The sequence below is a fragment of the Galleria mellonella genome, unplaced genomic scaffold (assembly GCF_026898425.1).
Source record: "Galleria mellonella isolate WM207_F2 unplaced genomic scaffold, CSIRO_AGI_GalMel_v1 utg1650, whole genome shotgun sequence".
Lineage (NCBI taxonomy): Eukaryota > Metazoa > Arthropoda > Insecta > Lepidoptera > Pyralidae > Galleria > Galleria mellonella.
In genome coordinates, this window is record NW_026442010.1 from 461491 (window position 1) to 487500 (window position 26010).

The 26010-nt window shown below is 34.3% G+C and overlaps 1 protein-coding gene across 6 annotated transcripts in view; it reads left to right on the top strand.

The window, feature by feature from the left end:
• Nucleotides 1-26010, top strand: part of LOC113514440 (protein bric-a-brac 2-like) — a 46086-nt gene that overhangs the window by 5998 nt on the left and 14078 nt on the right. For 3 of the 6 annotated variants that reach the window (XM_052892794.1, XM_052892793.1, XM_052892795.1), the window contains exons 2-9: nucleotides 4161-4517; nucleotides 4972-5144; nucleotides 5794-5903; nucleotides 6399-6515; nucleotides 7222-7376; nucleotides 7947-7992; nucleotides 8490-9126; nucleotides 9317-11964. In XM_052892794.1, coding sequence (XP_052748754.1) covers nucleotides 4458-4517; nucleotides 4972-5144; nucleotides 5794-5903; nucleotides 6399-6515; nucleotides 7222-7376; nucleotides 7947-7992; nucleotides 8490-9126; nucleotides 9317-9671 — 1653 coding nt within the window. In that variant the 5' untranslated portion in view covers nucleotides 4161-4457 and the 3' untranslated portion in view covers nucleotides 9672-11964. Of the gene's footprint in view, nucleotides 1-4160; nucleotides 4518-4971; nucleotides 5145-5793; nucleotides 5904-6398; nucleotides 6516-7221; nucleotides 7377-7946; nucleotides 7993-8489; nucleotides 9127-9316; nucleotides 11965-17369; nucleotides 21937-26010 lie in introns of those variants that run through there. The other 3 variants (XM_052892796.1, XM_052892797.1, XM_052892798.1) reach the window with 2 other exon arrangements.

Below are 26010 nucleotides of genomic sequence, written 5' to 3' on the forward strand. Positions count from 1 at the left end.
AAACGGATACTTTATAAATTCAAATCTCATAAGGCATTTAGAAAATATGGTGGAATAAAGAAACTTACATATATACATGAAATCTGGTAATATTATATCCATTTTTGGGTAGTCATGTGATGTATAATTATTACAGTTTTACTTACTTTGAACATTTATTTTTTTTACTTAATTATCTAAAGGAAAACAGCCTAAGTGATTTATTAAAAAAAATTAAGTTAAAATAATGTATACATTCTATTAGAGTAGCCAGGAAACATTGGTTTCTATATATATTGCATAAGACTTCAGAAACACATCACGTGAGGTATAATTACATACATTTAGACACAATATGCGGACCTAGCGTACAAGTACTGTAACAGAACAACTTCACAAGGACGAAGATCTTCAGAATGTGTCATAAAAGATATTAGTTTTTGGCGAGTCAAGGTTAAAGAGAATAAAATTTATTATTTTTCTAAAATTTTATACATTTTGACTGGACACGCAATATAAAGTACTGGTTCCCAGAATAATAGAGCCAGAGAATACTTTAATCCTTTATATCACTGATTTTTTTTTTACTTTGGTACAAAGTAAAAAAAAAAAATACATTTCTTTTAACTTTATATAAAAATAGATGAGTACCGAAATATACACAATAAAGTTTATGGAATTAATTGACCAAATTGAACCACACGCATATAAAGTAAGTATATACAGAGATGACAAAAAAAAACAAAGAAGAAACCCTATAAACAGATAAAATAATATATATATATATTGTGTTGTGTATACAAGTTTTTTTTTTTATAAAGAATAAGATTTTGCAATATAAATTACATCAGAACACATACATTGATTTTTATTCAAGTAATTATGATTGTTTCCAAAAACAATAATGCAAATATATATTATTAATTAATATAATAAAATTATAATACCTACTTCATTATATTACAAAGTGATGAGTATGTAGATACATGACACTGTTCATATAGCGCGGAGAAAGCACAGCGTGGGGTCACTTGCCCTTACCTCGTATTGATTTTTATGTTCAACCGTCTTTTTGTTGTAACTTTTGTCGTGGGGGGAATTTTCCGAACTCCGTCTATCTCATTCGCGCTTAGGGGGAAACTTATCTAATTATATTTCGTACGTAATACGTGTATTAACAGGAATGTGAATATATATTTCTGAAATAAATAAACATAATGGATATTTATAATTTCACTTTTAATGGAAATTAGGATAAAGTCGATTCTATCATAAAAAAAAAAACTTGTTAAATAATGTAATAATACTAGAATATTAGATGATTAATCACTGCTTAGAATAATATAATTATGATATATTCGTGTTTTATATAATATTTGACTCCATCAAATAATAGCTATCGAGTCATTTAAAATAATTAAAAATTATGTCCCACAAAAAACGACTTCAATTATGACAAAACGAGTTATTTTGATTTAAAAAATAAACTATTCAACGAGTTTGGAAAAAATTCTATGAGACCAATTTGTAAGTATATCCTTTCAGATAAAAAGAATTTTCAGATAAAAAGAATTTTCCAAATCGTTGATTTAGAACTAACGGAGTTATGAAATAACAAACATAAAGAAAATGCAACCGAATTGAAAATCTCCTTATTTTTGAAGTCAGTTCATAATGTGTCATCATTTAAATAAGTACCCCCTTCGTTCTCATTAAAATGAACATTTTAATTAAAAAAAAACTAAATAAAAAAATATTTAACATTACTTTTAAGTGTGTGGTCCATTCTGATGTTCATATTACACATTTATGGCACGCTCAAGCAGTTCGAGAATGATAATAAATCAACTTTGTCTTGTTATGTTACGGGTCAAATTGCATTGTCTTTGCATTTTGTATTATTATTATCTTTCAAATGTCACACGTTATTACGAGTCATATACATGTAACTACTCTATATCGCGATGTTAGTAGTAAAACTTTTTTATTACGAATAGTAATCGATTATAATTGTTCATAAAAATCGAAATATTTTTTTAGTATGGTAATATTTTATAACATTAAAAAATATATATTTAAAATTAAATTCTATGTAAACTTGTATATTAAATGTAATAAAATGTGAGAGAACAATTCAATTCTAATACTTATTTTTATTACTTCATTGTACATTTATTTGATAATTAAAAAACATACTATGTCAGACAAGCACTACGAAGGTTTTGTATCTAAGAAGTATCAATAAATACGAAATTATTCTAACAAAATCAACATAATCTGCACATTATAGATTAGCTTAGTGAGAGATACAGATAATTAAAATTTATAGAAAAATATAAAACATAACTTACAGTTTTAACAAAATATTTGATCGTGGGAAAATACGAATTATTATAGATCGTTATCAATCATGTATTATGATTATTAGATTTAATACGATTCAATCTCAATACAGTTCTTTTTCATAATAAATTGCGTATGTCAACTGTCAACCGTACAATCCTACGACGTTACACAGAATTTACGATTTTTAATAAATAAAGGAAAAAATACCTATACGTTTACCATTTCTTTTATACAAAATATTCCATTTGAAATTGAAAAATCAGATTTGAAATATAGAAAATTATAATTGTGTGTGATCAGTTGTAATTCTTTATCTCTCGTGCATGTTATTGTTTTTAACCAACATCAAAAAGGAGATCCACAATTTTTTTTTTATATTTCATACCTCATAACTCTGTCAGTTATAAACAAATTTGTAAAATTCTTTTATTTAAAAGAATATATTTACACATTAATTCCATAGAACTTTTACATCAAAATCATTTAAGTAGTTTAAAGTCAATATAATTGTTTTTTTTTTTGTAACACGATATTAATTATTGTCATTAAGTTATACGTTTCACCGTGTGGTCCCGGCATCGAATGGGTGACCCGACCCTTTCCTAGATGTTATAAAAGGCGACTAAGGGAACTTAATGGTCGAGGGGTGTGACAGCAGCGTCCCTCTTAAAACATCACTTAAGCCTAACCGCGGTTGCCAATTCGTTTGCCAAGGGTGGCCACTACTGGCAAAAACCCACTTTTGAGAAGCCTATGTTCAGCAGTGGACAGTAGATAGCTAATATAATAATAATGAAGTTACATATTTGATTCTCATTTTATTTGTACAATGAACAGTGGCCCTTTAGAAAAAAAGTCTTAAATGTCCTTACAGATCTGTCTTTGCAAAATTCCACTCGCATCTTGGCAAATATGCCTATTTATGAACTGCATTTAAATTCATTTAGGTCAAGCCATGTACAGAATCTTGCTAGCATATGTTTGTTGTTCTAATTTGGGGATGGTTGTTTTCCATCAATTTTTTAATTTATAATTATGTCTGTATAACAATTATTTGTATTGAAATTGTAATAACAATAACACTACAGTTATTAACACAGATGTTTTAGAATTGCAAACAACAGCCGGTTGATGGAAAATGTTCATTGTCACATATAGACATCAACCTCTGTCACATTCATGTTTCAACTGTGTTTGCATGGCTGTGTTTGTAGGGTGGGATATGGAGTGAATTTACAGGGTACAGAGGAATAACACCTTAGTCCTTAGGAATGGCAACACATAGGGGGTATCATGGGCAAAACAGTATACTCTGTTACGTCCATGGTACTGCTCATGTCTCTAGGCGACGGTTACCACTTTCCATCAGGTGGGCCGTCAGCATGTTTGCCATTCTAAGTTGTATAAAAAAAGCGCTATGGGCATAACAGAATGCATTGTGACACCCATCATTTCTAAAATTGAAACACTGTGTGGAAAGTACTGTTGTTTAGCAACAACAAAACATGAGTGGGATAAATGCCCAAGCAAATAATTTTATATTAAATTGATTATAAAATATTTTTTTTTCTATTTTTCTTACAACTCATACTTTTCTCAATTTTATAATATATTGATTAAATGATGTCCATAGCTGGGGGGGATTAAGGGGCATTACCCTACCTTAAAAGGCCCAATGCCCTACTTTAAAATGAAAGGAGCCAAGAAATATAGACAGATTTGTTTATTCAAAGATCTTTTGCCCTACCTTAAATATAGGTCTAGCTATGACTCTGGATTAAATGTATTAATATCTTAACATTATTCACTAATTGTTGTTTTTTTTTTCTTTTCAGGTACACAATATAAAGGTTATTAGTGAGTCCCAGTATTAAAAAATATACAGTCTAGTCTAAATAGTTTCTACTTATTAATAATAATAATAATAAAAAAAAAAGTATTGTATGTACTTAAAAATATATTTTTACTAAAAGAAATCTGTGATACTTATATATGGAACTTTTTCGTGGACTTTTATACTCTGTGCAATTTTAAAATAGACTATTATATTGGCCAAAGATAATATAAGTACTTAAATAATTATGTTTTTACTGTATTGATTGATGTGCCCGAGTTCCCGAAACTGACACAAGATGGCGTTGCCACCCCAGCAGTTCTGCGTGAGGTGGAATTCTTATCATACAAACCTACAGGTATTTTTATTTTTCTAAATATAATTAAACAATTATGTGCTTGAGCAACTAAAAATATTTTACGTGTCTATTATAAAATAATTTTGGAAAAATATAAAATAGATTTAATAAAATATTTAAATTACTGCATTTTTCTTTTTTTATGCAACTTGGAATGACGAACCAGCTGACGGCCCTCCTGATGGAAGGTGGTAACTGTCGTCTATAGACATGAACAGTACTAAGGACGTAACAGAATACACAGTTTTGGCCATGGACAGAAGTTCATGTTACTGTTCATGTCTATGGGGACGGTTGCCGCTTTCCATCAAGTGGGCCGTCATCTTGTCTGCCATTCTGAGTTGTATAAAAAAAAAACAATTTTTGGACAATTTTCCACTGGTGATGTGAAATATTGGATGTGTTAAAGTGTGTGTGTGTGTGTGTCCGTGTGTCGGTGCGGCGCGGGCGGCAGGCGGTGTTCCCGCGGCTGCTGCTGACGGAGCAGTTCGCGGACGTGACGCTGGCGTGCGAGTCGCGCCAGCTGCGCTGCCACAAGCTGGTGCTGTCCGCCTGCTCCGCGTACCTCGAGCGCCTGCTGCTGCAGAACCCCTGCAAGCATCCCATCGTGCTCATGAGGGACATGAGGTGAGGGCCGCATCTATACATGTCATCTGGACTCAGGCCTAGAATAGACCTTTGTCTCTCCTTGTGAGCGTGGTAAAAGGGAACCATGTACCAGGGGATGAACAGAGGTATTCCATTGTAAACTGTAGTTGCGAAATGAATTCTTCTGTGAGCTTAAAAGAGGCTGCAAGGGGGAGGGGTGTGATAAAATCTCATTTATAAAGAAGGGGGAGGGGGGATAATTAAATTTAATACCAGCCCTAATTTTACTCTAACATAATAGTCATTTATTAAAAAAAATGAAATGACATTCCTTCCAAGACCTATCAGGTCCTTCTTTCTTCCTTAAATTAGAGTATACAGTTTTAGTTAGGCCCCATCACTAACAATTCCTTTTCCTCCCTGATGTTCTTTTTTTTTTGATTGGTGAAAATGGTATGGTAACCCCGCCTGTGCTAACGGGATACGCTAGCGGAGCACCAGTGAAGGGTGATAAATGAGAACGGAAACAGGCCAGTTAGCCCATCATGATGAATTCATCAGGAATTAACCATGATAGTTTCCAGGGGGTACCGCGAGGAGGCCGACCTGGTTGGGTATATTGCTAGTAATAGGAGATGTCCTCTTATTTGTATTAGTGTACTTTATTAACGTTTGTGCATTGTTATAGATTCAGTGAAATGCAAGCACTGGTGGACTTCATGTACAAGGGCGAGGTGAACGTAACGCAGGAGGAGCTGCCCAGCCTGCTCAAGTCCGCTGAAGCCTTGCAGATCAGAGGTACGTGGCAGTGTTGTTTTTTTTATATAGAATTTATTTTGTGCTACAAAAAAACCGTCACTACGTTACAAACGTCACCATGGAATATACTGTGACGCCTATAGTATTCTTCCTGCGTTGCCATTCCTGAGGACTAGGCTGTGTTTTTTTCAATCCATAATAATGGAATGGTAGCCCCTCAGCGTAGCGTATACCGTATGCGTAGGCGATGTGGGATCGTATTTGAGAATGAAAAGGCAGTTTAGCCTTTTGTGATGAATTCAGCTGGAATTCAGCACGATGGTTTACAGGTATATGCCTGCAATGGGACTGGTAGTCCACATTACTACAAACTCTTACCCCCCGGACTAGAATTTTTTTTTAAATAGATGACAATGGAATGGTATCTCCATCTGCGCTAACGGTATCGCATATACTGAACCACATGGAGGTCGACTTTGGACTGTTAGACTCCATTACTAATGATCCGTTTCTCCTGGTTTATTTGTCCTGCAGGGCTGTGCTCGAGCGACACGTCCGCGTTCACGTCGGAGGCGGGCAAACCTGAGACCAAGGACTACACGGTGGCCAGCGAGGCGCTGGTTGCGCACGCACAGAGTGCCGCCACCAACGGTCAGTATTCACTGCAGTTCCATTTTTAAAACAAAAAAATATTATGGATTAATTTCCTCCCACAAATGGAGGTTATGGAATGAGCTCCCTAGTCATGTTTTTCCAAGAGTCTATGGGGTTCTTCAAAAAAGGGGTAAAGAGATTTCTTCAGGGTCAGCAATGCCTTGTATTGCAAGTGTTTATAGGCTACGGTAACCGCTTACCGTCAGGTGGGCCATATGCTTGTTAGTCACTTAAGTGGCATAAAAAAAATTATGGAATACGAGAAACAAACTTTTTTTTTTATAGAATGGCCATAAAAAGAATATGACTGTAGTTGATCTCCGCTTAACCCTAAGTAACTTAGTAACCCCTGCGCCTGCGCAAACGGTGTACGCTGGCGGAGCACCAGTGAGGGATGATAGGTGAGGATGAAAAGGCTAGTTTTTTTTATGGGTGATAATGGAATTGTAACCCCGCCTGTGCTATCGGTATACACTGGCGGGGCACCAGTGAGGGTTGATAGGTAACAACGAAAATACAAGACAGTCCATCTTGGTGAATACACTTGGAATTCAGCACGGTGGTTTCCAGGGGGGACCACGGGGAGGCTAACCTAGTTGGGTATATAGCTAACAATAGGACCTTTAGTCTCCGTTACTAACAATCCCTTCCCCCTCTCACTAAAGCATTGATAGTATCAATAATGTGTACATATAATACACAGGACCGAGCCAGCAGCAGAAACCGGCGAACAGCAGCACGGCGAACGGGCCCAAGAAACGCAAGTCGGAGGAGAGGAGCGAGGTGAAGCAGGAAACGGTGGAGGAGGACGGCCTTTACTACGGCGAGCTCGACAACGACAACATGGAGTTCAACGAGGTGAGCCGCGCTGTTTGATAACGAGTTTTGTTTTAATTTGTCTTTTTTTAGTATAAATTTTGCTTCATTATATTTTATAACCCATTCATAACTATATGTATAAGTTTTTGTTTTTATACAACTTAGAATGGCAATCAAGCTAACGGCCCACCTGATGTAAAGTGGTAACCGTCGCCTATACACATGAGCAGTACCATTACGGTTACCACTTTCCATCAGGTGGGCCGTCAGCTTGTTTGCCATTTTAAGTTGTATAAAAAAAAATCCTAACTTCATCATCATCATCATATTACTGTTCACTACAAAACATAAGCCTCCCCGTTTGGTGGTTTTGCCAGGTTTTGGCAGTAATTGCCACACTTGGCAGGTGGGTTGTCAACCGCAGTTAGGCTTTAGAGATGTTTTAAGAGGGACGCTGCTGCCCATCCCTCGCCCTCCTTAGCTCTTATGACACTCACGGGAAAGGAAGGGGTGGCCTATTCTATGCCGGGACCACACGGCTATCCTATCCTATCTTAGAATATAATAGTATCAATGGGATTAAATTGACCATAGATATGCATTTTCTAGGACGAGGAACCGGCAAAACCTGGCAGCAGTTTAGGGCAGACTTCCGGTGAGTTTTTATAAGTATTGACTTTTTTTTAAGAGTTTTATTTTATTTATTTTTATTAAAAAAAAAAAAAACAATTCAATGTTTGTTTGCAATGTGACTTCTGTCTTGTCACTTGCTATTTTTTTTTTAAGAAATCTTTTTTTTTTGCCTTTAAATCGGATTTGCCGCGCGCGTTCTTATCTATCCGTGTATTATTCGATTGTGTGAGTGTAGCGAAGATCATATTGTGAATGGACATTGTAGAATATTAAAAACGAATGTCTGTAAGGTAGGCCATTTTATTATTATAATATTTTGCAATTGGATATTTTAATAGTTAAATTCGTAGAACCATGAATGTACGGTGTTTTTTTTTATTTTGTCGTCCTGTTTACAGGACTATCTTACAGACATTTGTCTTCGGTTCTTGATTATTTTCTTTTCTGTTTAGCGTTACATTCATGGTTCGCGGTGGGTTTGAGAGAGCAAACTAATTTCTATTGTCTTTTTTTTTTCAGGGCGCCGCGTCCCCTTCATCAGAGTGAAGCCGGAGAGCGAATTATTTTTCCAAACAAAATTACAGAATTTAGCAAAAGCGAATACGGATTACATTAACAAGTTGTCGAAAATGAACGCCACGGAGATCCGGAACGAGTTTTCGAAATATGGCTTCAATACAAACGCCCCGTTGGACGATGTGTCAAAGAATGCCGACAGTTCGGACAAAATTGAGAATGATTACTATAAAAACTGGCTAGAACAGAATGGGGAACTGGAAGTGTCACTTTTGAAAGCGAACCAGATAAGGAAGCCTAAAGCGGAGATAAAAAGCCAAAAGTCCGAAGTGGAGTTGATACCGAAAGCAAAAGACGGTGTTGCCACTAAAGATATTTTCCCGAAAATTTGGGAAAAGCCAGCAATCCGAAAAAGGGGTAGACCACCTATTTTTAAGGACAAAAACGTAGATATAGGAGAGACTGTTTTGAAATCTGATTTGGACCAATTTTTAGAGGGTAAAGAAGTGAGTTCCTCAGGGTTGTCACGAAAGGACTTGGAGAGAGTCATGATGGGCAAATTTAATCCTAATAGAAGGTATTCTAACGAGGCTATGTGGGCAGCCCTGATGGATGTGAAAAAAGGAGGGAGTATTTATAGGTAAGTCTAATAAAATTTCTTTACAACAGATAAGTTTGTATATATATATATATATATATATATATATATATATATATATATATATATATATACGGATATATATAGATAGATATATAATGGTTGTAACTTTTTATTTATGAGATATATGTGTGTGCTATTTCCAAATGTATAAATGTAACGTACGTTTCAGAGCGGCGCAAACCCACAAAGTACCAAGGAAGTCCCTCCGCAATTGGATGAAGAGGTGCCACATAAAGTCCTCGTTTCCAATGCCTCAACAGCTGAAGCAATTCGTCGAGAATAGTAAGAAACAAAAAGAGTACACATACCAAAGCGCTGAGAACCAAAACGCCGAGCGGAGCGGCGCCGAGACAGACCTGCCGCCGTACGAAACAGAACTGGACTTCGGCAAACATTTCCTTAGCTTCGCTAATTCCGTGTCCAGTGAGGACGAGAGCTTAGTTTTGCCGAATAACGGGGAACAGTTGCCGGAGAGTGGGGAAACGGATGGCAACACTGCAATAGATATGTCCGTACACGAATAAGTTGATACATTAAGTATCTTATTGTCCATTATTGAACGTCTTGTGGGTGCCTATTTATGAACTAGAAAAGTAGTAAATAAAAAAAAAATGTTACTTTAAAAAATGAAATGTTAAATGTATAGTTTTTTCTTCAATTGAAAATGTTGAATGGTGTTTTTTTTTTCTTTTTGACATTTTGGAAAATGTCTTTTTTTTTAATATTACGCAAAACATTAATAAGTATTACAGATTACGTGTAATACTATTTCGAAGTAAAATAATAGATTTCTTTCACCAATGAAAACTATCTCGATGCAGTACACGTTTCACATTTTGATGAGTTTACATGTTTAAAATTAAAAAAAAAAAATTACTTTAGGACAAACGAAATTAAATTAGAAAACGAATCGCATAAAAAAAAATCGATTTGAAATATGAGATAAATATTGTAACTCATTAAAATAATAAAAAGTGAGTGTTGCCAGTTCAACGCGTATACGAACTTTATAGTAATAAAAAAAAACTGCCAAAGAAATTTCAAAGATTTGTAAAATTATCTATGGTTCAGTGTGAACACTATACATATATATATATTTACCCAAAGAATGTTGACTTTTTACGTTTAAAAATTAATTTGCCAAATTTAAGGAAAAACTACATTAAAATGTACGTTAAATTAAGACCCCACTACATTTGGGTCTAAAAGAAAAACACGAAATGGGCTTATTTATTAAATTATTTCAATAAAAATGTATTAATAAAATTATATAATTGCCTTAAAATTTGGTAAAATTAATAATATATTTTTCCTATATGTTTTTTTTTTCGGTTCCCGCAATATTTAATCCAAAGAAATCTTTTTATTAAGATATTAAACTGTTATGTTTTGTTTATGTAAAAAAAAAATGTAGTTTTTTTTTTCACTCTAATGGGGAGAAGAGCATAGACTAAAATATATAATATACCGTCTATGTATCGACTAAAATATATATATATAAATATTTTTTTTTTACATAAACAAAACATTGTTACTGTATTATTATTTATTTTAGTTGCGTTTCATTATAAATTAGAATTTATAATGTAGTTGTAAGAGAATTAACGTTAACATTACTCGAGGAAACTGAATTTGGCCTTTTGAGAAATAACGAGTGCTTGATAAGGACTACGTCCATTACAATGAAAAGACTTGATAAATGAAATTTTTAGCTTTTAAAGTCTGTAAGTTGTTGTTATAGCAGTTTTTTTTTTTTAAATATATATTTTATCACGCTATACAGTGCTTGTGATGTTATATAGGAATTATTAATATATAAATGCGAATCAAATTTATGAATTATGGATGTATGGGCATGTGTACTAGGCACAGAGCAGAGCTTTTTAAAAAATAAAATACTTTTTACTGGATCTCTCTCTCTCGCAGGCTCTGTTTTGGTACTCGAATAATTAACTATGTGAGATATTATTGAAGGTTTGCTGGTTTCAATACAGAAATACTTGAAATAAGTATTTTTTTATTCTGTTTTTTTTTTCTTTTTTTTTATAATTAATATTGAAATGTTGGTTATGACAGATGAGGGTGAAGTCAGATAAATTGGAACATCGTGATGAATTCAATAGGAGTTAACCACGATGTTTTCCAGATAGGACCGTGTGAAGGTCGACCTGACGGGGTATATTGTTAGCAATGGGGCTGCCATTCCCCATTACTGATTCCTCATCTAAATATTTTCTGTCGGTTAATTAAAAAGGAAATCGATGTATTTTTAATTCCACAACTAAGATTCGGGAATGAATAGTGCTTTACTATTGTTTTTATTTTAATATCACGAACGAGCGTGAATGAAACTGCTATAACAAATGTTAATGTAAAATAATAAAAAAAAAAGCTTAAAGTATTTCTTGAACATGTATTAAGTAACTTATTTTCGTTTTTAATAATAAGTACTTAAGGTTCATTTTGGCATCGAATAATTGTATCGACGGTCTATGTAAACGATGTTTCAGTGGGGAGACAATTTTGTGTTATGAAAAATAACCGTTGAAGCGTATTACACAATAGGATAGTTGGCTAACACTCTTTTTGTTTATACCACAAAAGTGGCAAATAAGCATACAGGTTGTCGGGTGGTAATCCACCCCTAAATATTTTTTTTTTAATTTTTTTGACAATTTTTTATTTTTATTTTATTATAATTTAGCATTGTAAAATACATACAAATTCAAATTTTCACGCTTTTATGATCAACCCCTGTTTTTTAATCGCAATTTTAATATATGCCGCAATAATTACGTTTGCCGAGTCGATATATATATATATATATATATATATATATATATATATATATATATATATATATATATATATATTTTTTTTTTTTTTTTTTTTTTTAATTTTTTTTTGTGCACATATTTGCACATATTTTTAGGCCACTTCCAAATGAAGTTTTTTTTAGGGATTATGTCAGTAGTCCAGAATCGCAAGAATCCAAACTATATCTATCCTGTAAAAATTTTGTAAGAAGATAACAAACAAAAATGTCCACAGACTATCCTGTTGTGTATGAGCTTTATTTTTTTTTTTTGTTTACAATGAATTATAATAAATCAACGATAATTTTACGGGCCTAATAGCGCCATGTTCCTTATTTGTCTGTAAGTTTGAGATGCCGCGCTTTGAAGTTGTTTTGTTTTAATTATACAGGGTGCGTTTCGTATATTCATATATATATATATATATATATATATATATATATATATATATATATATATATATATATATATATATATATATATATATTAGAGATCGTTCACTATACTACTTGTTTGTATATAACTCTATATGTAGTTAAACTCTCCCCCTTATTCATAAATCGTCACAGTCGTAGAATACCGACGGATCTTTATATGTAATATTTATCAGATCCGTCAGTATTCTACCACTATGACGAAATATGTCAAACCTCTAATTATTTGAGCTATTGAACTGTTTGTCTCTTTCTTTTGTGCTAAATTTCTAATTGGAGAGAAAGTGACAAAAGAGTTTTAAATTTAGAAGGTTTCACTCTTTATGACTAAGAGACTATGCATGTACGAAACGAATCCGAAATCCATAAAGTGCCTACTAGTATATAAATATACATAAATATTTTAGTATATAAGTGGCTAATATATAAGTATACAACATTATTTAATATTGTGCGCCCAGTATTATGTTGCTGTTTCTCTTAATTTATGTACTTAAATAGTGTAATATTGTCTTTGTATAAACACACTTTACAAACGTTGGGTAGACGGAGTGGTAATCGGTTATTGTAAAAAACTATGGCGCATTCCGTACAGATCAGTTGATAAATAACCAGTGAGTTAAATTTATTATTAAATCAACCGACACGGGAACGTTTAACGATTAATATATAATTATGTAACATATTTTTTAATCCAAATGATAAAGTTTTTTTTTTTTTTTTTTTTTTTTTACACAAAGCGCCATCTGTATTTCATTGCTCTGATCACCCCAAACGTTCTAAGTTACACCTCCTGTTAATAGTATGAAGTATTAGCTAATTTATTACTTATATTTCATTTACAGAAAACTGGCTATGATATTGATTATTAACTATTATATTTCTTATTATTATAATGTATTTTGGATGTGTTTTTTATGGTATTTCAAAACGACTTAAAAAAGAAATAGGTTCTTTTATCTGTTCTCAATTTGATGGTATTTTTTTTTTATGTTTGGTACCTCATAAATCCGTCAGTTGTAAACCGATTTGGAATTTTTTTTTATCTGAAAGGATATAATTACAGATTGGTCCCGTAGAAATTTTATTAAAATCGGTTTTGTAAGTTAATTTTTAAACCATAATAACTGGATTTGTTATTATCAAAATTGTTTTTTTTTTTTTTGTGAAACACTATTTTTAATTATATAGTAATACAGTATATAATTATGGAAGTACAGTGAACGCTCTATATAAGCGATCTCTCTATAAGCAACATTCTTTATATTTTATTTATTCCACTCAGCTTATTTAGTAAAAGAAATAAGTAAAGATATTTTCCAGACGGTAAAATATTTTTATACTCTTTTTTCCCCTATAAACAAATATTCCCAATAAAGTTTTTTTTATTACAAGTGGTTCAAATGAGTTGCTTATATAGAGCGTTTTTTTTTAATATTTTCAAAGTAGACCAGTAGTTTGAACAATTGTTAAATTTATTAAATGCTAGCGAACACGTGTCCCTTGTTCGCTAGTGTTTCTGGCTAGGACTACCAGGACCAAGCTGATGAGACTTCCGTCAATATTCTGCACATATTTTATGTACATTAAAAATATTTCAATTCTATTCAAATTTACGACTAAACCTCTGCAGTGAAAAACACCGGTAACAAATAAATCCGAGTAAAGGTGGTAGGTTCGCTTTCTACCACTTTATATTCTAATATGCTCGGCGAAATATAGTAACAGCCGACAAATTCATCTGACTATCTATCAGAGATAATTGTTATGAACATTTAAATATATTTAAATTTATTTAAAAAAAAAAAAAAACAATGATACCGAAAAAGGTTTTAGACTTTCACGTTGCATGTTTTGTAAGTGAATATGACAGAGCTTACAATAGTCCATTCGCGACCATCTTATACTCGTTTGAAACGTCGAGACAATTCGTGTAAATTATCATAGTTTATTTAAATAATTGCGTTAATTCTCGTCTCTTATAAACCATAGACTGAAAGAGGTTATTTTAAATATTTTTTTATCTTCATAAAATATTGTACAGATAAACAGGGAGTACCTATTTCTCATAGTCATTAACCGATATTGGAATCACATGCAAAGCAGATTGGGATATATATTTAAGGAATGCAATATATGTGCAGCATGGCCGTAGATAGGGGCGAGGGCATGGAGGGGCAATGTCCTACCTTAAAATGAAAAGCTCTAAAACAATTAGATTCGCTTTTTCGAACTCAATTATGGCTTATGCCCTACCAAAAAGTTCTTATGCCCTACCTTAAACTTGGGTTTAGCTACGGCCCTGTTGTACAGTTCTTGTAAAGTCTCCTCCAACAATTTCGAAAGTATGTGCTGAGTATTCACGTTAAAACTATGTAGCAATACCCAACCAGATGCAAACGTGTCCATGGCCGTAGCTAAGGGGGTGGGGCATTGAGGGGCAATATTGCTAACCCAAAATCTTAAAATGAAAGGCCCTATGAAAATTAGATAGATTCGCTTTTTCGAAGTCGCTTAATTATGACTTTTGCCCTACCCAAAAAGTTCTTTTGCCCTACCTTAAACTTGAGTCTAGCTACGACCCTGTGTCAGTCTTCAAAAACTACTTATACCTAACTACAACTTAATATTTTTAATTCTGTATTAATTGTTAATTCGAGCTTATTTTAATCGCAATTGTGAATTATTTATATATGCACAAAAATAAAAATAAAATATATGAACCAAATTATTTTATTTTGTTGATTTGTTGATCAATAGGAAAGTGCTATTTATTTTGTTTTATCGTCAAATGTCAATTATGGTGCTATAATAGAATTTGTCAAATATGAAAATTATGGTGTACAATATTTTCCCGACGCTGAATTCATCGATTTTCTCTCGTTTCTATGCAAAGAATAGCACTTAGTGAATTTCTATCATAGTTTAAGTTTTTTGTAACCCTAGTTTCAGTATATAAAATTTACTCTTTAATATGAATGTATAATACATAAATGTGAAAGCTCTTTATTTCTTGACGCAGTAATTAAGTGATGGAAATAGCAACTATTTTGGTAGCTAAACATGGTTCAACAAGTCTTTAGTTTTAATCACTATATGGGACAGGGATTTAATCTGTTTTTATTCTAGTTAGGTATTACCTATAAACGGAGTCTGATATAAGATTTCTTCAGTCGTTTATTAATTAAATTTAACATTTACATGAAATTTTCTAACAGCAATGACTTATATGCCTTGTAGATACTAATCTTTGAAATGAAACTGTATAAATAGCACTTTTCTATGTGTAATATATAAATTCATATATATATATATATATATATATATATATATATATATATATATATATATATATATTATGTCGCATCAGATATGTATCACTACAATATATAACTTATTAAATATTGATTTATAAATATTTTCCGCCCGTTTAATGAATTATACAAATTGATTGTATGACTTGCTATATATTATGAGAGTTAAATAAATGGAAATGTATTGAATGAATGTGTTTGTCTTGTCTTTATCTATAAGCATTATATGGACATCCCTCGCTATAGCAATATTTTTTTTTGTACACTGTTACAATAAATAATCATATAACAGGAAGTATTACAACCTCTAGTAGTTGCAACTTATATTATTTAATTAATTATTATTCTATTATTTATTATTAAGGGTTTATTATTTAAATAAAGATCAGATAAGTCTCTAGAGAAAGCATCACTCGGCATTATAATAGTTAAAACACTTTGAAAACCAGTGTCCATGAATATATCCTAAATAATCGTTAAAATAAAGTATTTATGACAAATCATCTTTTTATCATCACAATTTATAAACACCATTGGGTTTGATTTTGAGGCGCCATTTTTCTAATTCTATCTTTAAAATTAAAACTTCAATTTGATATTACGACCAAATTTTTATTCTACGAATATGAACTTAATTTCTAATAGATCTAAGTCAAAATTATTATAAATATGATAATAAATGATGTTTATGATAATTATTATAATAAACATCACCAAAAGCTAAACTGCGGTTGCCAACCCGCCTGCCAAGTGTGACAACTATTAGCAAACCCCCCATTATGGAGGAGGCCTACGTCCAGTGGCAGACAGTTAACAGCTATTACAACAAGATTATTAAAAATTTTGTTTATATATAAAACTGTAATTTTGTAAAAATTATCAAATTATTAGGTCAAGAGATCGATTTAGAACAGTCTTTCCTTTTTCTAGTCTTTCTTTTACTGCAGGCCTAAAAAGACCCAGAAAAGCGCGTTGTGTAGAGGCTTGGGGGGTGATTTGTTGATCTTGAAGTAATAGTGGTTTTTAAGTAGGTGAAAAAATGGGGGCGCTAGAAAATAATTTAGTCTCAAAGTGTGTAGTGGACAATATAAGTTTGGAAACCCCTGAATTAGGGAAATGGCGCATTAGGATCGAGGCCTAATATAAAAGTTATTGCTTTTATATCTGTGACAAACCGCACGGTTCATATGCAGCTGCCTTTTATAGCATCGTCTTATAGATTGTGATTTAACAACAACAATAGTGATAGATTTATTGCTCTCATTGTATTGATTCAACGGCGACAGGAACAGCAGCTATGAACTTATAAGACGATGCACGTACTCCTGACTTCCCCTTGCTTTACTTTTTCCCAAACAACACAAGTTATACTACACTGTACCTTATTATAATCATTCTAAAACATAAAATCAAATAACACAATGGAATTATTTAGGATACTAACTTATCTTGGGTTTGACCCCAGATGGACAAAAACCATCATGTGATTTTGCGAAAATCAAACAAATCATACACTAGAGCGGCTTTTCCTCGCTTTTTACTCACCACCCTCCCCTGTAGGAAGCTGGGAAAAGAAACGCCCTATTTGTTATCTCTTACTGTTTAATTACTTATAAGCCATATACTACAGGGCAGTTTCTTTACCTTGCTTGTTGCAGGAGTGAGGACGTCCACGGAAATTGTGACGAGACACTTCATTGATATGGACCACGGTATACCGCTGAACATACACGCGCGGCCCAGGATAGTGGGGCGGCGGCCGAACGCGATCGTCAACATAGAAACGGACGTGTTCCAAGAGAAATCCTACAAGCAGTACTCGTCGCAGCACCTCAGGGACGCCCTCATAGCGGTGAAGAAGGGCTACAGTGTGTACGCCGCGTCCAACAAGTACGGTGTCCCCAGGAAGACGTTGAGGAATTGGATGGAGAAGTACGATATAAAGAGTCAGTTCTCGAAAGGTCGCCGCGGAGCCAGGGCCACGCAGATACTGGATCCCTTAGATTTGATGGTTGAAGCGCGCTCCGAGAGGTACGAGGAGGCGTTGTAAGGGTGGGTAAGGTTGTTGTGGTCATGCCAAAGCAGGATGATTATACACTCAGTATTGCTCATGTTTATATTCTCGGTTTTATTTATCCTTTCGTCAGAATTAAAAGTTTAGTAATTTATTATTTCATTTTGATCGGTTTTTTTTTTATTTTTGATATAGAACAAACACTGTGACGATGACTATATTTTATTAAGTTACCGCCTTCTTTCGTTACTCTTTCATCTTTAGATTATTAGTTTATTAATACTCCACAGTTATAATAAATAAAACACTTGTAAATACTAATAATCATCACAATTTCTAACTTAATAACTAATAATTGGAGTTTCCTTGGAGTCTGTAATGCCTATATAAAGGGTGAAATACGTTAAGATTAATGGTCCCAGAAGATGTTTTTTTAATGGGTGATAGTGAAATGAATTCATAGATACACACAGGCTGTGCACCAGTGAGAGATAATAGGTGGGGACAAAACAGGTCTGTCAGCTCACAGTGACGAATTTAGAAAGTATCAAGATTTAAAATAGTTTGCATGCGGAACCGCGTGGAAATCAACTTGATAGGGGTTTTTAATGGATAATAATGGAATGAGAACCCCGCCTGCGCTATCGGTATACACTGGAGGGTTACCAGTGAGCAGTGATAGGTGAGGATGAAAAGTTAGTTTAGTTAGCCCATCGTGACGAATTCAACGATAAATTAGTCACTATGGTTTCCAGGGGAAACCGCGTGGAGGTAATCTGATAGGGTATATTGATAGCAATGGGGACTGACCTTCCCATTACTAATAATCCCTTCCCTTCGATAGGATATATTGCTAGCAATGGGGTTGTTAGATCTCCGTTACTTACAATTCCTTTCCTTAACAATACACCATATCAGGTCGTCCTCCACGCGGTTCCCCTTGGTTAATTTACTGGTTAACCATAGTGGTTAATTTTTGTTAAATTGGTCACTATGGGCCAACTGACCTGCCTTCATCTTTACCTATCATCCTTCACTGGTACCCCGCTAGTGTATACCGATAGCGCAAGCGGGGTTACCATTCCATCTTCACCCATTAAAAAAAATCCTTTCCCTTTCTTAGAAAGTGGTTGGTAAAAGCGGTTTATTTCACTTGTATTTGAATTAATAATTCCAAAATTATAATATCCTGCTTTGTGTCATGGTCCTATTTTGAAGTGCGCGGAATATTATTATGAATAATATAATAATATAGTCACTGTATTTATTCTTGCCAAAATAACTTAATCTATAGCAGAGTCCCTTATGACCTCATATTACGTTATATTATTGGTATTCTGCGAGTCTGAGGATTTCATTCTTTTGTTTTACATCCTATAAAATTATTAATAAAATGTACTTAATTTTGCCACAGGCTTAAAATAAAAAAAAAATTGCACCACCTATTAGAAGCTATAATAATTTACCATAACTCGGTACAATATCATACGAGTACAATTGTATCGTCACGATATAATGTAATGTAATGTAAATAGGACTCTATTTTCCGCGCTTAGCCTCCCTTATTGGGCCGTTGTGCGGATGAGTCGTGGCTAGTATAGCCAACCTAGAAGCATATAATAGAAAATCGTCACGATATAATAGAAGAGCAACATATAAATTTAAAATCGTGTAAAGACGCAATTAAATTTCCGTGCACGTCCGCGGTATCGTCGCGGTGTTTCGCTGTCCTATATCGCGGCGGTACAATTGTACGATATCGTACCATGTTATAAGTACCCGTCAGATGGGTATGTGAAGTAGCATTCACACTGCTATACAAATTATATAAAAAAAATGTGTACGATTAAATAACTAGAAACAGCTCAAAATAAACAACAACATAAATAGCGACCGACTGATGATTTTACGTCGCTTTTATTTTTCTTAAATTTGAAAGCTGTAAAAGAATACAACAAAAATGTGCTATATATTCAATTGGCGATTATATATATATATATGTATTTAACTAATATATGTATACTTAAACTATAGATTTATGTACTTAAATAGTTAATAATTAAAGCGGTAATATAATATACGAGTATACAGGAAATAATACAACAAGTAAGTCATATAATTCGTATTTCCACTGCGTCACGTCACTGTCACTTGCATCGCAGTTCAGTTAATACTGTTCTGTCAAGCAGGTGGGTAATTGGTCATCGTATTCGTCTGTCACATCCTTCATCACATATTTAAAATCTCCAATATTTATAGTGTTTATTTTTTATTAAGAATTAAAATATTAAATTACCGGAGTGGCCAGTAATATCAGCATGATGGTATGGTACGGTTCGCCTAATTGTATTTACAGGGACATTATTTATTAAGAGCCAAAGATAGAGAAGTGTCAGTGTTAAATTACAATACAATAATAAGTGTTATTTATAAGTGAAATGTAAGTTGCTGAGAAAATGTTTGCCATTTCATTTATTTTTCTAAATCAATAGAATATATGTAATACAGATTATTATTATTAATAATAATATGTTAATCTTGATTATATAGATAGAGTATCGAGCCTCAAAAACGGGTCACCTTTTTGACAGCTAATTGTCAAATTAGCTGAGTCGTTTTTTTTTAAATCCGTATTCTATATATTTACGCATAACATGTATTTTGACGTATTATTTAATAAATAAAATTTCTGTTTACGCATTAAAAGATACATAATTTATAAGACAAAATACATATAGAATTTATAAAGAAATCACTCATAACTATTTATTACGCAAAATTGTATGAAAATATTGGCCCGTTTTTCTCGAACCATTATCCGTATAATCTAAGATGTTAATATATTGATATAGTATTAATTATAAGTTTATGCTTGATGTATTGAATACATTTTAATTGGGAATCTATGAGTCTTGTTTAGTATAATATTTTATTATATACACAGTACATAATAATATATAAAAATAATATACTTACATACATTTCTGATATAATGTAATGAAGTGATAAACATTTTTTTAGACGAAATAGTATAATTATTAAGAATTTACTGTACTTAACGTGTCTAGTCTAAATCCTAAGTTAAATTAATAAAATAGTCTAATAATTATTGTAATAATAATAGGAACGAGGTAATTATCTTATGTTCAAACGTGATAGTATTTTTTTGGAATTAGTGATAAACTGCGCCATATTGCCAGCTAGTGATGGGTGTTTATTATAAATCTACAATCGAATTATTCGAATTATGTGCTAATATTTTATCGTAGTACTCATTGGAATAGAATTTTTCTTTAGTTATTAAGGTTGTCTATTCTTATATGATATTATTTTAAACCTTTGCATGGTATTTGCAGGCAAGAGAAATAAAGACAAAAATCTTTGTGCAATACCTATACTATTCATCAATAATGAAAAGTTTATTATAATTCCTAAAAAGCCAAATAGTTTATTTTCCTTTAGTTAATCAAATAGCGTTATTTTTATTTGTTGGTTGTTTTATAGTTTTAATGATTATAGATTAAAATTATTTAGAGACTAAATTTAATTTATGGTTGATAAACTCGCTGTTCATTATATAATTCAGTAATAAAAAAATATAACAAATAACTGCCAATGCTTTTAGCCAAATACGTTAAATTATTACTATATTTATTTCCAAAGTCTTGAGTAGTGTTCTGGTCTTTGAACGGTTGTTATATGTTTTTCTGACATACCTGATGTATGATCTAGGTACTTACCTAGCTCGTGGGCAGGAGGCATGGCCGTAGCTAGGGGAGGGGGCATTGAAAGGCAATGCCCTACCTTTAAAGGCTCAATGCCCTACTTTAAAATGAAAGACCCCAAGAAAATTTGATAGATTCGCTTTTTCGAAGTCATTTAATTATGACTTGTGCCCTACCCAAAAAGTTCTTTTGCCCTACCTTAAACATGAGTCTAGCTACGGCCCTGGCAGGAGGTGATTGTTTACAATGGACGATTTTCTTCAACACAGGAACAATGAGCTGTATTTTTCATTAGTGAAATAATTTGTTTACAAAATACCTCTTCAATATCCTACTAACTTGTGTTAGTTAAAAAAGAATTATTGATAATAAATTATTATTAGTACCATTATATATTTTTACACAACATTAGAATGTACCGATTGTATTATGTAAAATATATGTAACTCGAATTGTGTAGTATTAAACACATGGATTTCAAATTTATACGCAAGTTTTATTAAGGTGCCACACCTGTCTTAGTGAAAATCTCATTTCGTAGTTTTTAGTAGTGTAATATGAAGGAGCTTATAAATAAGTAGCGACCGGCCTCGGCTTCACACGGGTAGAAAGAGAAAGATATATAGCCTTTGTTACTTACTATTAATATACTCGTATCTTACTCAAGCAAAAGAATTTTAAAAAGCGGTTAAACAATTTTTTTGTTTATCCATTACAAACAAATTGACACGCAAAAAATCAAATCATTACTCTTTTACAATATATATATATATATATATATATATATATATATATATATATATATATATATATATATATATATATATATATATATATATATATATACACTGTATTGGTAGTAGTGTAAAATTTGAGTGACGTAAATCCATCCTAAATTATATAAATTCTCCTTAAGTTAACACTAAGTTTTGCCAAGTGAAAGCAGTTTGTATAAGTACGTAAAAACTATTCCAGTAACGTAAATACTGCCTTCTCGAGTCCCCCCATGAGTATGTAATCCTTTCTCATATTATAAATGTGAAAGTGAGTTTGTTTGTTTGTTACCTTATATCCCTTTAATGGGTTAATCAATCATTATGAAAATTGCTACTATATGGGATGGAGAAGTATATAGACTTTGAATCCCAGTCAGAAAATATATACCGATCACGTAGACGAAGTCGCGTGTAAAAGCTAGTATAGAATAAGGATAGTACCTGCATGTGACATGTAGTCTCCCCAAGTGTGATTACAGTCTCCATAACGACTGCGACGTAGACTCCGTCCCTAGTAAAATGGCGCTTTCCCATCTGACTCCCAAGTTTTTGTCAGTGCAATTAGAAAGACTTAACGATCCTTAATAATTATTCAGTATTCAGGAAGCTATACACTTTTCCAAATATTTGTTATCGCTAATAGCTGACAAAATTTAGTTTAGTGTTAAGTGTAGCCAGCCAGTGTAAGTACCACTTACCTTAAACTTCATGTCCCACAGCTGGACGCAAATCTCTTCCCGTAAAAGGAGTATCTACTCTGCTATTATCGTGATTTTAAATAGCTTAGATAAGGCTCCTTTTCGAAATTTCCATCCCTAAAACAGGTGTTTAGCACATATTAGATTTTTTAGTCGCAGTTTAGTATATTCTAGGTATTTTTACTTTATTGTTAAACATATGACTTACATTATTAATATCTAACCAAGATTTAATATAGCTAGATGAGACTATTTTTTTATACAATTCGTAAAAGAAAACAAGCTAATAAATGTGACGAGTGCGACTGTGATGGTTTAACTCTGATATTGTAACAATATTGATAGGAAAATAATATTTGATTGTGAAACTGTAATAAAAAAACGTGTGGGTGTGATTATTTGTGTGACTGTAACAGTAAACGTATGAGTGTGACTGTACTATTTTTCTCTATGACTGTACTGTTTGACTCTATGACTGTAACTATAAATGTGACGAGTGCGACTGTGACTGTGATACTGTGAACTCTGATATTGTAACAACATTTAACATGTGTGTGTGTGTGTGTGTGTGTGTGTGTGTGTGTGTGTGTGTGTGTGTGTGTGTGTGTGTGTGTGTGTGTGTGTGTGTGTGTGTGTGTGTGTGTGTGTGTGTGTGTGTGTGTGTGTGTGTGTGTGTGTGTGTGTGTGTGTGTGTGTGTGTGTGTGTGTGTGTGTGTGTGTGTGTGTGTGTGTGTGTGTGTGTGTGTGTGTGTGTGTGTGTGTGTGTGTGTGTGTGTGTGTGTGTGTGTGTGTGTGTGTGTGTGTGTGTGTGTGTGTGTGTGTGTGTGTGTGTGTGTGTGTGTGTGTGTGTGTGTGTGTGTGTGTGTGTGTGTGTGTGTGTGTGTGTGTGTGTGTGTGTGTGTGTGTGTGTGTGTGTGTGTGTGTGTGTGTGTGTGTGTGTGTGTGTGTGTGTGTGTGTGTGTGTGTGTGTGTGTGTGTGTGTGTGTGTGTGTGTGTGTGTGTGTGTGTGTGTGTGTGTGTGTGTGTGTGTGTGTGTGTGTGTGTGTGTGTGTGTGTGTGTGTGTGTGTGTGTGTGTGTGTGTGTGTGTGTGTGTGTGTGTGTGTGTGTGTGTGTGTGTGTGTGTGTGTGTGTGTGTGTGTGTGTGTGTGTGTGTGTGTGTGTGTGTGTGTGTGTGTGTGTGTGTGTGTGTGTGTGTGTGTGTGTGTGTGTGTGTGTGTGTGTGTGTGTGTGTGTGTGTGTGTGTGTGTGTGTGTGTGTGTGTGTGTGTGTGTGTGTGTGTGTGTGTGTGTGTGTGTGTGTGTGTGTGTGTGTGTGTGTGTGTGTGTGTGTGTGTGTGTGTGTGTGTGTGTGTGTGTGTGTGTGTGTGTGTGTGTGTGTGTGTGTGTGTGTGTGTGTGTGTGTGTGTGTGTGTGTGTGTGTGTGTGTGTGTGTGTGTGTGTGTGTGTGTGTGTGTGTGTGTGTGTGTGTGTGTGTGTGTGTGTGTGTGTGTGTGTGTGTGTGTGTGTGTGTGTGTGTGTGTGTGTGTGTGTGTGTGTGTGTGTGTGTGTGTGTGTGTGTGTGTGTGTGTGTGTGTGTGTGTGTGTGTGTGTGTGTGTGTGTGTGTGTGTGTGTGTGTGTGTGTGTGTGTGTGTGTGTGTGTGTGTGTGTGTGTGTGTGTGTGTGTGTGTGTGTGTGTGTGTGTGTGTGTGTGTGTGTGTGTGTGTGTGTGTGTGTGTGTGTGTGTGTGTGTGTGTGTGTGTGTGTGTGTGTGTGTGTGTGTGTGTGTGTGTGTGTGTGTGTGTGTGTGTGTGTGTGTGTGTGTGTGTGTGTGTGTGTGTGTGTGTGTGTGTGTGTGTGTGTGTGTGTGTGTGTGTGTGTGTGTGTGTGTGTGTGTGTGTGTGTGTGTGTGTGTGTGTGTGTGTGTGTGTGTGTGTGTGTGTGTGTGTGTGTGTGTGTGTGTGTGTGTGTGTGTGTGTGTGTGTGTGTGTGTGTGTGTGTGTGTGTGTGTGTGTGTGTGTGTGTGTGTGTGTGTGTGTGTGTGTGTGTGTGTGTGTGTGTGTGTGTGTGTGTGTGTGTGTGTGTGTGTGTGTGTGTGTGTGTGTGTGTGTGTGTGTGTGTGTGTGTGTGTGTGTGTGTGTGTGTGTGTGTGTGTGTGTGTGTGTGTGTGTGTGTGTGTGTGTGTGTGTGTGTGTGTGTGTGTGTGTGTGTGTGTGTGTGTGTGTGTGTGTGTGTGTGTGTGTGTGTGTGTGTGTGTGTGTGTGTGTGTGTGTGTGTGTGTGTGTGTGTGTGTGTGTGTGTGTGTGTGTGTGTGTGTGTGTGTGTGTGTGTGTGTGTGTGTGTGTGTGTGTGTGTGTGTGTGTGTGTGTGTGTGTGTGTGTGTGTGTGTGTGTGTGTGTGTGTGTGTGTGTGTGTGTGTGTGTGTGTGTGTGTGTGTGTGTGTGTGTGTGTGTGTGTGTGTGTGTGTGTGTGTGTGTGTGTGTGTGTGTGTGTGTGTGTGTGTGTGTGTGTGTGTGTGTGTGTGTGTGTGTGTGTGTGTGTGTGTGTGTGTGTGTGTGTGTGTGTGTGTGTGTGTGTGTGTGTGTGTGTGTGTGTGTGTGTGTGTGTGTGTGTGTGTGTGTGTGTGTGTGTGTGTGTGTGTGTGTGTGTGTGTGTGTGTGTGTGTGTGTGTGTGTGTGTGTGTGTGTGTGTGTGTGTGTGTGTGTGTGTGTGTGTGTGTGTGTGTGTGTGTGTGTGTGTGTGTGTGTGTGTGTGTGTGTGTGTGTGTGTGTGTGTGTGTGTGTGTGTGTGTGTGTGTGTGTGTGTGTGTGTGTGTGTGTGTGTGTGTGTGTGTGTGTGTGTGTGTGTGTGTGTGTGTGTGTGTGTGTGTGTGTGTGTGTGTGTGTGTGTGTGTGTGTGTGTGTGTGTGTGTGTGTGTGTGTGTGTGTGTGTGTGTGTGTGTGTGTGTGTGTGTGTGTGTGTGTGTGTGTGTGTGTGTGTGTGTGTGTGTGTGTGTGTGTGTGTGTGTGTGTGTGTGTGTGTGTGTGTGTGTGTGTGTGTGTGTGTGTGTGTGTGTGTGTGTGTGTGTGTGTGTGTGTGTGTGTGTGTGTGTGTGTGTGTGTGTGTGTGT